General features: G+C 36.6%; 1 protein-coding gene across 1 annotated transcript in view; it reads left to right on the forward strand.

Moving 5' to 3' along the window:
- Positions 1–2,194: 2,194 nt before the first annotated feature.
- Positions 2,195–12,913, forward strand: part of LOC107587540 (snRNA-activating protein complex subunit 4-like) — a 12,336-nt gene continuing 1,617 nt past the window's right edge. Inside the window, exons 1-24 of the mRNA XM_016275355.1 lie at positions 2,195–2,675; positions 3,239–3,380; positions 3,624–3,664; positions 3,778–3,880; positions 4,015–4,037; positions 4,149–4,292; positions 4,404–4,529; positions 4,619–4,691; positions 4,781–4,862; positions 5,062–5,163; positions 5,720–5,792; positions 5,902–6,066; positions 6,232–6,382; positions 6,751–6,857; positions 7,020–7,114; positions 7,218–7,312; positions 8,204–8,286; positions 8,375–8,863; positions 8,978–9,064; positions 9,335–9,482; positions 10,501–10,571; positions 10,651–10,716; positions 10,877–10,907; positions 11,054–12,906. Coding sequence (XP_016130841.1) covers positions 3,257–3,380; positions 3,624–3,664; positions 3,778–3,880; positions 4,015–4,037; positions 4,149–4,292; positions 4,404–4,529; positions 4,619–4,691; positions 4,781–4,862; positions 5,062–5,163; positions 5,720–5,792; positions 5,902–6,066; positions 6,232–6,382; positions 6,751–6,857; positions 7,020–7,114; positions 7,218–7,312; positions 8,204–8,286; positions 8,375–8,863; positions 8,978–9,064; positions 9,335–9,482; positions 10,501–10,571; positions 10,651–10,716; positions 10,877–10,907; positions 11,054–12,906 — 4,332 coding nt within the window. The 5' untranslated portion in view covers positions 2,195–2,675; positions 3,239–3,256. The remainder of the gene's footprint in view (positions 2,676–3,238; positions 3,381–3,623; positions 3,665–3,777; positions 3,881–4,014; positions 4,038–4,148; positions 4,293–4,403; positions 4,530–4,618; positions 4,692–4,780; positions 4,863–5,061; positions 5,164–5,719; positions 5,793–5,901; positions 6,067–6,231; positions 6,383–6,750; positions 6,858–7,019; positions 7,115–7,217; positions 7,313–8,203; positions 8,287–8,374; positions 8,864–8,977; positions 9,065–9,334; positions 9,483–10,500; positions 10,572–10,650; positions 10,717–10,876; positions 10,908–11,053; positions 12,907–12,913) is intronic.

The following is a 12,913-nucleotide window of genomic DNA, read 5'->3' on the forward strand; positions in this document are numbered from 1 at the left end:
CAAATTTATAATTAACACATATCCACAAAATAAAGTAGGCATAAATCTGGCACTAAAGGACATTACAGATATATTTCACCAATCAGCATCCATGTGCAATTTGAAAAAATCTTCAAAAAGAAAACCAAAAAACACCAATGAAAAGTGGTTTGACGTTGAATGTAAAAGAATTAGAACGACAGTACGAAATCTTTCAAATAAAAAACACAGAGATCCTGACAACCAAGAACTCCGTCTTCAATATCATGAAGCTCTTAAAGTGTACAAACAAACTCTAAAAGCAAAAAAGGAAGAGCATACAGAACAATTATTTCAAACAATGGAGGAATCAATAAATACCAATAACTTTTGGAGCAATTGGAACACTCTCTATAGACCACAAAAGGAAGAATTGCCATTCAAAATGAGAGCATATGGAGGACACACTTTGAAAATCTGTACAAAACAACTGAAACAAATCCTGCTCGAAATGAAATAAAAACCAAATTAGAAATCCTGAAAGAAAAAATTAAAGACAATCAGAATCCCCTGGATTTCCCAGTCACAGTAAATGAGCTAACAGACAGACTACATGCACTAAAACCCAACAAAGAATGCGGCATCGACGGGATATTAAATGAAATGATCAAACACACAAATGATCAATTCAAAACTGCAATAACCAAATTATTCAACATTGTTTTGAGTGTAGGATATTTTCCAGACACCTGGAATAAAGGTCTAATTACACCCATCTTTAAACAAGGAGACAAATTTGATCCAAGCAATTACAGAGGCATATGTGTCAATAGCAACCTGGGGAAAATATTATGTTAGATTATAAACACAAGATTACAAAACTTTCTCAAAACCCACAAAATCTTGGAAAAAAGTCAAATTGGATTCCTGCCCAAACACAGAACATCTGACCACATTTATACCCTCCACACTATCATTGATAAACATGTACACCAAAACAAAACCAAAATCTTTGCTTGCTTTATTGACTTTGAAAAAGCTTTTGATTCAATCTGGCATGAAGGACTCTTTCTAAAACTACTGGAAAATGGGATTGGAGGGAAAACTTTTGATTTAATCAGCACCATGTATAAAAACAATACATGTGCTGTAAAAATAGGGAATAATCGAACAGAATTTTTCACGAGGAGTCGAGGAGTTAGACAAGGTTGCCCATTGAGCCCCACTCTGTTTAACATTTATATAAATGAATTAGCCAAAGAATTCGACTGTTCGACTGCCCCCGGCCCGACCCTAACTGAATCAGAAATCAAATGTCTCCTCTGCAGATGATTTAGTCATTCTGTCAAAAACAAAAGAGGGACTACAACAGCTCCTCGACATCATAGAGACATTCAGTCAAACATGGGCTCTTAAAATCAATCTAGCAAAAACAAAAATAATGATTTTTCAAAAGAGACCCAGGTGTAAGGAAAATAAACACACTTTCAGAGCAGGTAACCAGGTCCTCCAACACACCCATGAATACAGCTATCTAGGACTAAAAATCAGCTCAACAGGGAACTTCAATCTGGCTGTGAATGAACTGAAAGCAAAGGCACTGAGAGTCTTCTACATGATCAAAAATACAATTCAATTTGAAATTCCAATTCAAACCTGGCTAAAAATCCTAAAAGCAATCATCGAACCAATCGCTCTTTATGGCAGTGAGATATGGGGACCCCTAAAAACCCAAGATTTCTCCAAATGGGAAAAAGAAGAAATTGAAATTATGCATACCCAAATTTGTAAAAGCATCTTAAAAGTTAACAGAGCAACCCCAAACAACTCGTGCAGAGCTGAATTAGGACAATACCCATTATTAATTAGTACTCAAAAGAGAGCTGTGAAATTCCACCAGTACCTGAGATGCAGTGATGTGTCGGAAGGAGGGACTTTGTAGAAAACGAAGCGTTTGAGAGAGGCGGGGCCTAGAGGACCCACAATAATGTACAGTATTTGAAAAATAATGTGTTTTTTGAACATTAAAGCATGTCAACATATTCTGTTACACCAAATACACAAAATAATGATCTTTAAAAAAAGCATCATATGACCCCTTTAATCTATGAGATGGAGTTCTTCAGATGAACTGAGGAGGGCAGCAATACGCATTTGAAGCGTCTAATCTGCCGCAAATCACACAAGAAGAAGAAGAAGACTAGCTAAGAGGCGATGGGACTTTTATTATGAAGTTTTAGTGAGGATGACGCACTATTGACGCGCGCTTCATGTTTGTACACAACGTTATATGAGCGTCGAGTAGTTTTACTTGGGGAGAATTATTCTTTACAGTCTAAGTAAGATTTACATAAATCTTTGTGATATTTGCAACCAACCATTCAAAGCGACGACTTTGATTTATTGTGTAACCAGTGTAAATCTAGTTTGCAAAGTCCCTAAGTGCACTCTTTGTAAACATGCTGCCGCACAGGAAGATTTGAGTGGGACATTTAGAAATGTGTGCAGTGATGCCGCAGGATCCAGCAGCCGTTTTTGTGTTGTTGGTGTGATAGAAGAGCTGCAGTACTGAAGCCAATAGCAGCATGATGCATTGAAGGAAAGCTAATGCAAGTACACGTCTGCTCGGCACAGACAAACTAGAGATTTGGTTGCTATACGTTTCTTTCCTGTTGCCAAACACTCATGTACTGTATTTTCTACTTCGTGAGCTAGAAGTGAGTTTGGCTTTACATTTTATATTGCATATAGAAGGTTTTTAGATACTTGTTTATATATTTATTGTTTGTTTTTACTACAGCATTACATTTGAATCGATGTGAAACGTTACAAGTAAATAGAAAGTAGGTACTGAATCAAAAGAAAAAATTATGTAACCACAAAAATTATAAATAAATAGAAATCCATTTTACATTTAATTGAATAATTGAGTAATGTATTTAAACTGAAATAAAGAGAAAAAGGTTGGTTTACAAAATCTATGTAAGAAACACTTTTAAGATTACATTTATTAACGTTTTAAATTTAGCTGTAAATTCTGTGATTTGATGTAGATGAGACATCTTTTTAAAAGGAAAATTATCTAATTGTAGTGGTTTCATTGGCTGTTTTCACAGGAGAGAATAAAATAGACTTTTTGTAATTACAAGAAATTCTTTAGACCTGTAAAATATGCCCAGAATAATATTCATGCACTTTATACCACTGCAAATTAGTAAGGTCATATTGGCTAACTGTACAATGTTGTAACCCAGTAACCTGTAAAAAGTTGGGTTTTCAGGTCTCACCTCGTCTTATCATGGAATCGAATGAGTTGCTTGTGAAGAGGGATAAAATCCAGAGGGAGATTTTGGCTCTTGAGAGTACTCTGGGTGCAGAAAGCAGAATCATAGACCTACTGTCATCTGACAGCAGCAGTGATGGTAAGTCACCATCTCCTAACTGTGAGAGAATTGCACTAATTCACCAGTGAGTGAATTAAGTGAATCATTCTTTTATATCAAATGTATTCACAAAATTGTCTAAATGAATCAGAAGTGATCCAACATAACTGGAATGGTCATGGAAAAGTCTTGGAATTGCATTGGCCAAAAAGTGTAGGGGCCTTGTATTTGGCCTGTGCTCTGTGCCTTATATTAATGTCATAAATAACGTTTCCTTGACAGATGATGAATCTGATTACAGTGGACCTGAAGTTGAAGGAGTGGTAAGAATTTAGAAAACCGCATGGTTACTATAACACACCATAGAAATTAAATGTAATATTCTTCATGTAATGTTTTACTTTCCTTTTTTTTAATTGCTTGTAATTGCCTCTAGGAGCGCGATGACTTGGAAGCAGAGCGTTTGCGGATACAGAGGGAGATTGAAGAGTTAGAGAATACACTTGGTGCTAATGCAGCACTGGTCGATGTATTGGATGGTAAATAATATCTTAGTATTCATAGCGATTATTGCATTTCACTATTGGGTCTGCTGTTTCAGCTATACAAATAATTTGTTTGTAAATTAATTTGTGTTAATTATTTGTGTGTGTGTTTTTTTTTTGTAAAACAGAGAGGGAACATGACACTGATTCTGTGAGTTTCCACGTTATTTCTTTGATGCATGCTTGTGCTGACACTATTTTTTTGCATTTTCTCATTATTGTTTTAAATGCTTATAATACAGTATTGTTCTGCTCTCATTAGAGTGATGAAGACAGTGATGATGATGAGTTGGATCTTCCTCAAAATGTGGAGACTTGCTTGCAAATGAATTTAGTCTATCAGGAGGTGTTGAAAGAGAAACTAGCTGAGCTGGAAAAACTCCTCAACGAGAATCAACAGCAGCAGGTGAACAACAAACATCAGGGCTGCAGTTCATTAAAACAGAGTCTTTATGCCACTCGATTGTATGGGTTTAGTTACAGTAGAACCATTTTAAAGCCAACTGTATCTCCACAGAAAGAGATTGAGGCCCAGATCTCTGGCCCAAGCACTTCTAGCTCCTCCGTACCAGGAATTCCCCCTCAGAAACTATTTCTTGGATATTTCATGAAGCCATACTTCAAAGACAAACTCACTGGTCTGGTATGTTATGAAACTAATACTGGAAGTCTTTTTTATTTTATTTTATTTCTTTCCTGTGAAGTTTTATTAATTATTTTGTTTGCTTCTAGGGCCCTCCAGCAAATGAAGAAACTAAAGCGAGACTGAGTAATGATTCCAGAACCATTGATGAAATAAAAAGATGTATGTTTTATGGCAGCATGCGTGCTTGATATTACTTGTATCTAACTGAATTTTTAATAAAAAAATTAAATGCTGGTTAATTCTTTCAGGGGACGGTTGGCAGAAAATTTTGCTGGCTGACGCAGTCGCCAAAGACACCATGAAACGGATGCTTCAACCCAAACTATCCAAGTGAGTTCTGAAAAAAAGGAAAACCAAACCTAAATATATGATTATGGTTGCCTTGTCTGTGCAGTTTGGATAAAAAAAAAGTAGTGCATTTAGAAATGCAAGTTTGCTTTTTCTGTTAAATTGAAGTATATGTGTGCTTTTGTAGATTAAAGGCTGTTTTTATTACATTTTGAGAGCTTCCAATGGTGTGTTTTCTTAGGCTGGACTATCTGAGTGCCAAGATGTCTAGAGCTGATGATGAAGGAAAAGAAGAATTGAAAAAACAAAACGATTTAATCGAGAAAGAAATTGCAGAAATAAGGTAAAGGCATTTTAAGAACCTCGTCTAAGAGAACATGTCCTGTAAGATGGTACCTACACTACGGTTCAGAGGTTTGAGGTCAGAGATATTTTTTTTGAAAGCAGTCTATGCAGTTATAATGTTACAAAAAAATGTCTGTTTCAAATAAATGCTTTCGTCAAAGGATGCAAAAAATGCATATTAAGCATCACAACTGTTTTCAACATTCATAATTATAAGAAATGTTTCTTAAGGACCATATCAGCATATTATAATGATTTCTGAAGGGTCATGTGACACTAAAGACTGGAGTAATAGCTGCTGAAAATTTTGCTTCGCCATTACTGGAATAAATTGGATTGTAAAATGTATTCAAATAGAGAACAGTTGTTTTAAATTATACTAATATTTCTCAGTATTGCTGTTTTACTGTATTTTGATCAAATACTATATAAGAAGCCTTGGTAGCAAAAGAGAATTATTTTGAAAATAAAAAAAAAAACTTAAAGACCGCCAAAATTTTGAATGGTTGTGTGCAAAAAAAAAAGTGTTATCAAACGTTGTAATATCGTCTTAGTGCCCTGAGAGACGATCAGCTGCTGGGTAATCGCCATGACGATCATGACTGGGAGAAAATATCAAATATTGACGTAAGTTATGTAGTTGTTTTATTAAGGTACATCCAAATAAATCTTGTTCTGTCTTCTAACATCAGTTTTCCATTTCAAAAGAATGAAAGAACGTGTTTTTGGTTGATAGTTTGAAGGTTTGCGACAGGCTGAGGATTTGAAAAGGTTCTGGCAGAATTATTTGCACCCCTCCATTAACAAGTCAGTATGGAAACAGGATGAGATTGATGAACTGAAAAGAATTGTGGAAGAGTACAATTGCTGCCATTGGGACAAAATCGCAGAGGCTCTTGGGGTAAGGGTAGAGAAATGCATGCACATTCAAAACAGCAGCTAATGTTAACATGCTATTTAATAAGGTTTTCAATATGTTTAACAATGCTACGTTCACCATATAATGCCTTTGACGTATAAATATACATATATATATATATTGTGTGTGTGTGTCTTTTTTTTCCAGACAAATAGAACGGCTTTCATGTGCTTCCAGACTTACCAGCGCTACATTTCAAAGACCTTCAGAAGGAAAGAGTGGACAAAAGAGGAAGATGAGATCCTCAGAAAACTTGTTGAAAAAATGAAAATTGGCAACTTCATTCCTTACATACAGAGTGAGACAATTGGATCTTCTTGAGCGTTTGTACTGAATGTTGCATATTTGTTTCTAAAGCGGATCATTCTGACTCTGAAATCAGATTGGATAAGCCAAATTCAAAATAAAATAGTTGATATATGTAATCTAGATTTTATTCTTATATAGATAAAAAAAAAAAAAACAGCGAGGGAACAACTAGGGATTGTTCACACACAATGCATTCCTGCATCCATCTGCACTTTTCAAAAATCGTTTTTTAACTATTTGGTTTAAATGTAAGAATATGTCCTTTATAACAGGTTTAATTTATAGATTTCATTTTCTTCAATTGTGTTTTGGAAAATCACAGGGGCTAAATATTTGTATTATTTATTATCTCCATAGTGTCATACTTCATGGAGGGGCGTGATGGATCACAGCTGGCATATCGCTGGACGTCCGTTTTGGATCCCTCTATAAAGAAAGGCCCCTGGTCCAAAGAGGAGGACCAGGTATGGAGCATAATTAATTGTGGATATTCTACTCTCTTTCAGTAAATGAGAAACTGATTCAATGCATTGTTTTTGCGATATACCATATTCCGTCATGTTTTAAAATCTGTTGCAGTCACACATGCCTATGTTCGCTAATTTGACTAACCGTTCTCATATCAGTTGTTGCGGAATGCTGTCGCAAAATATGGCACCAGAGAATGGGGGAAAATCAGATTGGAAGTCCCAGGCAGGACTGACGGTGCTTGTCGTGACAGGTACTGTATGACACATTTCTAAGTAGTGTTTTAAAATAACATCCCTGAAATCTGGCTGGATTGACTGGTGCTTGATATGTATATGAATATTTTTGCATCTTAGGTATTTGGATTGTCTTCAGCAGAATGTGAAAAAGGGTCCTTGGAGCAAAGAGGAGGTGGAATTACTAAAAGAAAAGGTTGCAAAATATGGTGTTGGTAAGTGATATCCCTCTTAAAAGGTTAAATTTTTGCAATTAACCATCACTCAATAAATTAGCTTTAATAAGCCTTAAAATAGGCAGAAACAATATCCGGTATCCATTTAAATATCCATTATCAACCAAATACTGTTAACTGAGAAGGATCATGTGACGCTGAAAACTGGTGTAATAGCTTCTGAAACTCAGTTTTGCCATCACAGGAATACATTTTAAATTTGTATTAAAAGCTTATTTTAAATCGTAAAAAATATTTTATAAAACTACTGTTCCATTGTATTTTTGATCAAATAGGTTCAGCCTTGGTGAGCATTAGAGACTTTAAAAACATGAAAAAAAGCAATCTTAGCAACCCTGAACTTTTAAATGGTAGTGTATTTAAATAACTAATGACCATTACATTAAGGCCGGCTCATGATGTTACTTCATATAGGAGATGATTCATCATGACATTGAAATCATTTTTCATTGTTGCTATTGTTTTGTTTTTTACCATCTAACAAGCAAATCTAACAAAAGGTGTAGAACTGTTCCAACTGTTTGAAATGATACATGCAAAGTGTCTTTGCAAAAATTACAAATTTTTCAACTAATAGATTTTAATTTTATTTTACTTTTGCTCTCGGCTCATAGTTTCATGGTTAGTGAAAATATTGTGAAGTGACATGCAGCTTTGACACCTCGAGACAATAAATAAATGAAATGCCATTGAAACATATCTTCATTTGTAATTAATATTTTTTTAATCCAATAAAAAAATTATTTACATTTTTGTTTAAATATTTCCATTTTTATTTTCAGTTTCATTTTTTGGGGGGAGCCATGGCCCTCAATCAAGTTAGATTTTTGGCCCTTCGTATTAAAACATGTGGGCACATCTGTTTTTCAGGCAAGTGGACTAAGATTGCCTCAGAGATCCCAAACCGGGTTGACTGCCAGTGCCTAAACAAGTGGAAATTACTAACACAAGCTGTAAGTTCATTCTTCAGTATATCTTGCATCCTTCAAGAAGATTAAATATCATAAGTATACACATTTGGTTGTTGCTTCTGTTTTTCAGAGTAAGAGTAAAGCATGTCAGGGTAAAGGCAAAAAAAGACAAAGGAAGCCAACAACAGTGCCACGAAAAAGAAAAAGACAAAGACAAAAAGCATTGAAAACTATTAAAGAGGAGATACTCACCTCCAGCGAGGACGAAAAACATATAAAGTATATGGACAGTGATGTTGAATCAAATGTTCCCTTAGTCAAAGTTCGGGAAATACCACGAAAGGACTACGTACAGCCAGAAATGAAGGCATGGATACCTGTAAATGCAAACACAGGGGTTCATTCTCTAAAAACCGTCAGGACTGTGTGGGTCCATCCTCCCTCCAATGAGGAGGAGCTAGAGAAATCCACTCTAGAATCTGGCTCAGGCCGCATTCCATCAAAGAACAGCAAATGTCCAAAAGTCACGCTCGCTTTAGTGCGCAATACCATCCTGAACCGCTTTGGAAACGTGGAAAGAACTTATGTAGGTTTGAAACCTACCGTCTTGCAGAGTCAGGTAAGATGTTTTCTTCTTCCTTTCTCTTTTTAGGTCAGATTAGTTTTTATTTAGTTTTATTTATATGTTCTGCAGTGCTTCTGTATAAAAGTGAATTTAATTTCATGCGTGCAGACTGACGATGAGAAGGTCATGCTCAAGGTGTCTGTGAGTGATATTAAACATTTCCTGCAGTGGAAGGGAGCATCTGTAGTTAAGAAGGTATGGTTAACACAAACGCATACACACTTATAATAAATAAGGCCATTACATTATTACTATTTAAGTATAATAGAAAATAGTTGCCACTTTCTAATAAGCTAACAAGATTTATAACTATAGCCATATTCAGATTTAAGACTAAGGCAGTATTGTTTTCATAATGTCATACTATTAAAAAGTATATTATTAATTTAACATATTAATTTAAATAAATAATACACGTACCTTATATTGATTGTATGATTTTGTCCTTTCAAAATGATCTAAAAGGAGAAAATGACAAGTCCAAAAAATATTAAGAAAAGAAGGTCGGTTCAGGACATGACCAGCCTTAATAATGACCTCTTTAAAGCCATCACCCCATGGATTGGTAATGTGATGCTGCCTGCTCCAGTGAATGAAAACACATTTTGTGAAGGTACAGACCCTTGTTTCACTTCTGACAAAACACCTACATTTTTGTGGCACTGAAGCAATATTTGAGCAGCCTCACATATCAGACAGTTAATTGCTGATAAATAAAGTTTCGCCCCTTCTTCCTGTTAAATATCCTGTTTCACTTCAAAATGTAGCACATTATGGAAGGGTGGTTTCTGCGGGTCCTAAAAAGTCTTAATTTGCCCTTCCAAAATTTATAGCCATAAAACAGGGTCTTACATCAGAGCAGAAAGTCATACATTCATAGAGTCATCGCATTAAATGTTGCATGCATTGCCAAAATGAATATCTTCCTGTTTTTGTTTTCCAGTACAAATATCTAACATCCTTAAATGAGCATATATTTATTTGAGATGCCAATTTAAAACAGAAGTCTTAACCATTTTTACAAAATTGCTTACAAAACAAGAACAAATATCTGTCAATAGTATATATGAATATTTCCCTTTTAATGAAGTTACATTTATCTGAGCCCACTGACAGATTTTTGTTATAGACATTTTAGACATCTGCACTGGAAAACAAGACAAAAAGTTATTTCCATACTAGTTCTAGTGGTTGATAGTTATTCAAGCCTTGAGTAATTTTTTTTAATGAATTAAAAATAATGGTGATCGGTTGGAAGCTGTATTTTGAAGTTCTGCTAATACAGCTCATTGTGAGTTCCCTAGATATTTATATTTAGAGAACTTATTGTAAGAATGATAGACATTTAGAGAGCATTGCTTTACATATTGTGTAAGAGAGACACAGTTGTGTTTCCTTTAATCCTTAAAATGTCTTTACTAGGTCTTTAAAAAGTCTTAAATTGACCTTAATAAAGCCTGCAGAAACCCTGTGGAAGTAAAAATGAGTTGTAACTATAATTCACATTGACTTTAAGCAATAAGTGCAATTTAGTTTATAGTACTCTAGTGTGTAGATTCAACATGGACCTAATTATGAGTAAATAATTCAAGGCTTTTTTCGTCAGTTATTCATCAATAATCATTTTACAGGTGATGTTGTTGGAATGAAAGCAGAAGACATCGCTCTTCCAAAAACATCAGTGTTTTCATTTTTCCTCAAAGTAAGGCTAATTATTTTGTCAACGATTATTATTAAAAAAAAAAACAGCAGTGTTTCACATGGTTGTATTTTCTTAACAGGCTTTTCAAATAGATGTCAAGGGTTGCAGGAATGTCATTGAAATTCAGCAAATGATCAACATTAAGGTATTTATCAATCCAGTGTCTTAAAGTTTGTTAGCCTAGTTGTCATACTTTGTTGCTGATGTGCATATGAATATGCAGTATTTTTTTTAAAGAAATTATCTCTAAGATTAGTGTTCCCTCAGTATTGTCAGTTGTTCTCTCTTGTCTTGTCTTTTTTCAGAAGCCAATTGCTCAATCTAAACCAAGAGCAGGTATGTCAGTTTATATTTATCCATTTAAATGTTTTTAAATATAATAGTAAATAATGCACATATCCAAAGAGCTCCAGTTCTTTCTGCAGTAACATGCTTAATGTCAATGTTTTCTTCTTATGGTTATTTGGATCCTCCTCAAAAAGTGTCCGTGATTCTTAAGGATGCAAAACGGAAAGCTGAGCACAAGAAACCTGCAGAACCTCCTCAACATCCACCTCTCCTGCAGCCGGTTCTTCTTAACCCTCTCCAACTGCAAGTCAGGCAGATGACAACCCCTACTTTGATTCAACCCAAAACTCTTGTCATTACACAGCCAAACAAGCAGAGGGCAGTGCAGCCTTTACTAATTAAGTCACCACTACAAGTTTTATCACCGATTCCTCTACCGCTAATACAGCTGACAGCACCTGCACAACCTGTCATGGCCTCAACCCCCAAATCACCAAGTACAGAGGACTCAAACAGCATCAGATCTGCAAAACGTATCCGCAAACCTACTGAGAAAGTCCAAGACCTAATGGAAGAAGCTAAAGCTAAAGGTAGTAAAAAAGAGTCACGGAAACTAAATCAAGGCAAACAGAATGTTGTTTTTCCAACTATTACATTGCAGATGCAGGCAGTAAACTGGATTTTTACCCCCACCAAGTTGGTACAAGTAACTGGTCCACTTTCTGCTAATATCCCAAGCAACCAGACACTAACTGTGCCAAATAGTTCCCCCCTGAATAACAGTATTAGTCCATGCATCTCAACTAATCTATACCCAGCATCATCTTCACTGGATGTTGCTGCTTCCTCAGTTAGTCCTGCCCTTATCCATTCTTCAGTCTCAAATGCCTCCAGAGATACCCTAAAGACTTCCTCCTCTGTGAACATTAGCTCTAATGGCATCCAGACACCTCTTTCACCTACTTCTACCTTAGTACAGAGCAAAAGTGTGCTACATAGTGTTCAGATGTTATCCCCGACACCTATCAAAGTGGACCAGAACAGTTCACATGTTGAAGCTACGAAGAACTCCTCAGACTTCTCTTCTGATGAATCCATTGTAAGGCAATATCAGACATCTGCATCAACTGGTTCCAGAGTATCTCCTGCTGCTTTCAGTGTTCTTCCAGTTCCCTTGACTGTGCCACCTTTGGCTAGTTCACCAGTTGTATTGAAGCCAACAAATAATGTTGCAGTGGCAAAGTCTCCTGGTGTTACTGAAAATGGCTGCGTTCTTGTGAGAACTAATCAGCTGCCAACTGTCATCCAACAGAAAAGTTTGCCTGACACAATATTGAGCCCCCTTTCTGCTTCTAGTAGACCAATTGCTTTTTCACCTCCGGTTGTAGTTCAATGTCCTCAGATTGTGGCTGTGTCACCTCGGATTATGGCTCCATCACCTTGGATTATGGCTCCATCAACTCGGGTTGTGGCTCCACCACCTCAGATTGTGGCTCCACCACCTCAGATTGCGGCTCCATCAACTCGGATTGCGGCTCCATCAGTTCAGATTGCGGCTCCATCAGTTCAGATTGCGGCTCCATCAGTTCAGATTGTTGCTCCATTACCTCAGATTATGGCTCCACCACCACGGACTGTGGCTCCACCACCTCGGATTATGGCTCCATCACCTCGTATTATGGCTCCATCACCTCAGATTGTGGCTCCATCAGTTCAGTTTGTGGCTCCATCACCTCAGATTGTGGCTCCATCACCTCAGATTGTGGCTCCATCACCTCGGATTGTGGCTCCATCACCTCGGATTGTGGCTCCATCACCTCGGATTGTGGCTCCATCACCTCACATTATGGCTCCATCACCTCGGATTGTGGCTCCATCACCTCGGATTGTGTCTCCATCACCTCCGATTGTGTCTCCATCACTTCCGATTGTGTCTCCATCGCCTCCGATTGTGTCTCCATCGCCTCCGATTGTGTCTCCATCGCCTCCGATTGTGTCTCCATCAGCTCGGGCTGCGGCTCCACCACCTCAGCTTGCGGCGCCACCAGCTCGAA

The sequence above is a fragment of the Sinocyclocheilus grahami genome, unplaced genomic scaffold (assembly GCF_001515645.1).
Source record: "Sinocyclocheilus grahami isolate Dianchi unplaced genomic scaffold, SAMN03320097.WGS_v1.1 scaffold93.1, whole genome shotgun sequence".
Classification (NCBI taxonomy): Eukaryota; Metazoa; Chordata; class Actinopteri; order Cypriniformes; family Cyprinidae; genus Sinocyclocheilus; species Sinocyclocheilus grahami.